Source organism: Triticum aestivum, chromosome 2A (assembly GCF_018294505.1).
Source record: "Triticum aestivum cultivar Chinese Spring chromosome 2A, IWGSC CS RefSeq v2.1, whole genome shotgun sequence".
NCBI lineage: Eukaryota > Viridiplantae > Streptophyta > Magnoliopsida > Poales > Poaceae > Triticum > Triticum aestivum.
The window spans coordinates 740,289,194-740,292,566 of NC_057797.1; the positions used below are offsets into that span (position 1 = coordinate 740,289,194).

Sequence of the window (3,373 nt, forward strand, 5' to 3'; positions counted from 1 at the left end):
TCATCTATGATGGTGGCGGCGGGGATCTGGCTGCTCTGCATCGCGTGGAGGGCCTAGGGCACCGGGGCGGCGGCCCCGGATGGTGTGCCCGGCGTGGATCCCTCGGCAGGTGGCGCCGGTGGGCGCTGGATAGCTGTCCTCTTGGCTGCGTGGGTAGCAAGGGGGCAGCGGGCGTGGGTCGCGACACGGTGGTCTCCTCGCGGACCGCATCGGCGTCTTGTGGAGAAGGCCCGCCTCATCTTGCCCGATCTGCTCGATCCCCTTCTGATTCCGGTGGCCGGCGTCCCTCTTGGTGCTGTCCTTCGGCTCGGGTGGTTGGGAGTTCGAGGTTGTGAGTTGGAACCTGGGTAACCCCTTGGCCAGCGCGGCGGCCACAGCGAAGTTGACGCCTTTGGCGCCGATCCCCTCCTTGGAGGCTTCGGTGAGGTTCCCCTCCTCCTCTTCCTGCCCCCTGCTTAGTGGTGAAGACCTTGGTCCCCTGGTTGGGCGGCAACGGCGTTGCGACGTTGTATTCCTTCTTGGAGGCGTCGTCCGGGGATAGCAGTGGTGGCGGGTGTGCAGTGGTGGTTCTGGTGGTGGTGGCTGGCGGCTTGTGCTGGCCTTGTTCACTTGCGGCTGCTCCAACGGCTTTCGTCCTACGCCGTATGTAGGGTGATGGCATTAGCGCTGCTTCGCAGCTACTGTTGCCTTTGAACTGTTCTGTCTAGCGCTTTGTATCAGTACATGCCGTGGTGGAGCGGTACTTCATCTCACTCATTGATGGCGAAGGTCGGCGGCATGGCGCTGTGGAGGCGCGCCGCCCGATGCGCGGAGATGGACTCGCGCAGGAGGAGGTAGCTGTCTGGCGTCATGGTGACGTCGATGGCGGAGTGGCCTACACAAGGTAGAAGACTCAATATATTCTGAAGACGGACCTGTGGAAGATGGCTGCGACGACACAAGAGTGTGCCTGACCGGATTGTGCCCCAGACCCGGTATGTGGCTCGGCTGGGGCTTCCGGCTTTTGATGTTAGGTTTAGGTGAGTGGTTTGGATAGTGGCCCAACTAGCATCCCTTCATCATATGGATAAGAGTAGCGGCATATGTTGCCGAGATGGTTGTCGTGGTATTCTCACGGGGGGCTTGCGACTCGACAGATGCCACAAGGGCTTAGTGTGAGGGTAAGACTGCTGCTGATAGGACCGGGAGCGGGTATGCGAGTAGCACGCGCTAGTTTACCCAGGTTCGGGGCTCTCCGGAGAGATAACACCCCTACTCCTGCATGTCTGAGTATATCTGGTATATCTATCTGGTACAGAGTTGCTCCTGGAGCTGTATCTGAGCTCAGTGCCATAGGCATCTGGCTTTACATATGTCTTATATGGGTGTATGAGCTAGCTAGCTAGCAAGTGGGCATGAGAGTACTCCACCGTGAGTGGCATGTATGCATGCGTGAGGGAATTCATCCTCCCCGGATGGATGGATGTGAGCCCATATATATAGTGTGGAGCTAGCTTGATATGTAAGCTATGTGGGTAGCCTAGGAAGTAAGCTAGGTAGTAGCATGGGAACAAGGGGGCATGATGGGGTGTCATGCTTGTCCCCTGGGTCACTTCATAAATAGTGCCAGGGGACAAGTGACACTATACATGATGACATGAGGTACAGCCGTCCCGTCCGCGGTATGGACGCCACGTCAGGGTCTTGTCGGTGTCGGGTCGGGTTGCAGTCGGCAGCCGGCTGGTTGGCGTAGTCGGCAGCCGGCTGGTTGGCGCAGTCGGCAGCCCGCAGAGCAGTCGGACGAGAAGCCGGCAGGAGCGGCCGGACAGTCGGACTGAGGGGCTTTGCTAGCCCCGATGTCTTGAAATATCGTCTTGCCGTCCTCGGAGTACCCGTGGTCAATTACTCCGACAATGGTGGATTCAGAAATATTGTTTGTAATAATTTGTAAGGTCTTCGAGAATAGTTAATAAAGTGGCCGTATGCATCTTCCAGATGCAGAGGCCGGGGGTCATCCTTCTTTTCTAAAAAATTATGGGCTACCTTTGTTGGTTGCCATTACCCACAAACATCATCACTTTAAAAGTAGTGACATTCAACTAATAATATATAATGGGTGTGAATAGGCCTCAGTCGGGTGAGATTTAATCAAGTCTAAATCAAAGTGACATCATATATGAGAAAGAAAAAACTAAAAGGAATTGCATGAATTTTCATGCAAAATCTCACGATTATAGCACCTACTTAGACATAACCAAGTCTCAGTCGACTGAGATTTAGCTACACTTTATAACACTTTATAGATATAATTTTTTGAGGATTAAGATAACAAATTCTTCTTCTCAGATGATGCTGATAATAGATAGATTTATGGAGGTACGGGTGCTCCAAGTTGCATTCTACAGAATACAGACCATGTCACACTAATCTACTGTTGGGTTTAACTTCCCAATTTTGAGAGATCCCCAGCCTATGCATATCGCTTCATCATTTTTGAACACTAAAGGTGAAATTGCTAGACGATCCCCAAGAACTTTTTGATGGGATGTTCCAGCTGCTTCATGACGGTCTCCCAGCCAGCATGTGTGGGGTGTGCATCGTCCCAGAAGAAGAATTGGCTACGGTCCGGGCATAGGGAGTAAAGGGGCGGATAGTCCTTGGCCTGCCGTCCACAGTAGTTGTTAGCTCTATAGCCCTCGCAGCACGGCTTCCGCGTATTCTTGAACTGCTTGTACGACTTTGAACCTTCAGGTAGAGATTAATAAGTCATATAGAGCAACAAAAGGAAAAACAGAGCAAACAATCTGATCAATATGTAGTGTTGATCCAATCTTTCTCATCATAATATGCTCACACAAATGGACGTACCATGGTCAATGATGTTACCAAATGCGGTGTTCAGATCGACTATGAGGACACCTTTCTTCCTGCCTAGCTTTTGTTTCAGGATTTTGTTGTGCTGCAATGCAGCATTGTTGCCTATGTAATCGCACTCTTTGTACTTGCTCGCCCTGGACCACAATGGCGTGCAACCAATAGGGTGTAGGTTGTTCACCAGAATCCTCTTCACTCCAAGGGCTCGCAGCCGGTCCACAATGGCCACGGTCTGGTTCCCCAAGCCCTCGATCACAGGGGTCAGCTACACCAAAACTTGGTAAGCTATAGACAAATGTGTGAATTGATCAATTTTAATGTGTTAATTCCTCCTACTTGGTACTCACGTCGAGTATGCCGGCGTCGTAATAGGTCTTGTAGTCGTTGCCTGAGATGGCGAGGAGTGCGACAGAGTGGGTAACTCTATTTTTTGAGATAGTTCCGCTTTTGACCATACTCTCGAACAGGTCGACCTGCTCGCCCACGGTTATCATCACTTCAGGACTGTGGTACACGGCGG

General features: G+C 52.1%; 1 protein-coding gene across 1 annotated transcript; it reads right to left on the bottom strand.

Annotated features, from left to right (window-relative positions):
* Positions 1–2,337: 2,337 nt before the first annotated feature.
* LOC123186341 (GDSL esterase/lipase At5g03600-like) lies at positions 2,338–3,358 on the bottom strand. The gene is made up of 3 exons (XM_044598118.1): positions 3,201–3,358; positions 2,848–3,118; positions 2,338–2,724 (listed from the first exon to the last, which is right to left on the bottom strand). Exons 1-3 carry the CDS (start codon positions 3,345–3,347, stop codon positions 2,495–2,497), a joined length of 648 nt encoding a protein of 215 aa, XP_044454053.1. The 5' UTR covers positions 3,348–3,358; the 3' UTR covers positions 2,338–2,494.
* Between the last annotated feature and the right edge of the window lie 15 nt (positions 3,359–3,373).

What these genes read in the sequence shown, in the direction of transcription:
- LOC123186341 (XM_044598118.1), bottom strand. Translation starts at nt 3,347, where the DNA reads ATGATAACCGTGGGCGAGCAGGTCGACCTGTTCGAGAGTATGGTCAAA. An exon ending in ACGACGCCGGCATACTCGAC is followed by an intron (nt 3,119 to 3,200) that starts GTGAGTACCAAG and finishes GTTTTGGTGTAG; the next exon opens with CTGACCCCTGTGATCGAGGG. An exon ending in TGGTAACATCATTGACCATG is followed by an intron (nt 2,725 to 2,847) that starts GTACGTCCATTT and finishes CTCTACCTGAAG; the next exon opens with GTTCAAAGTCGTACAAGCAG.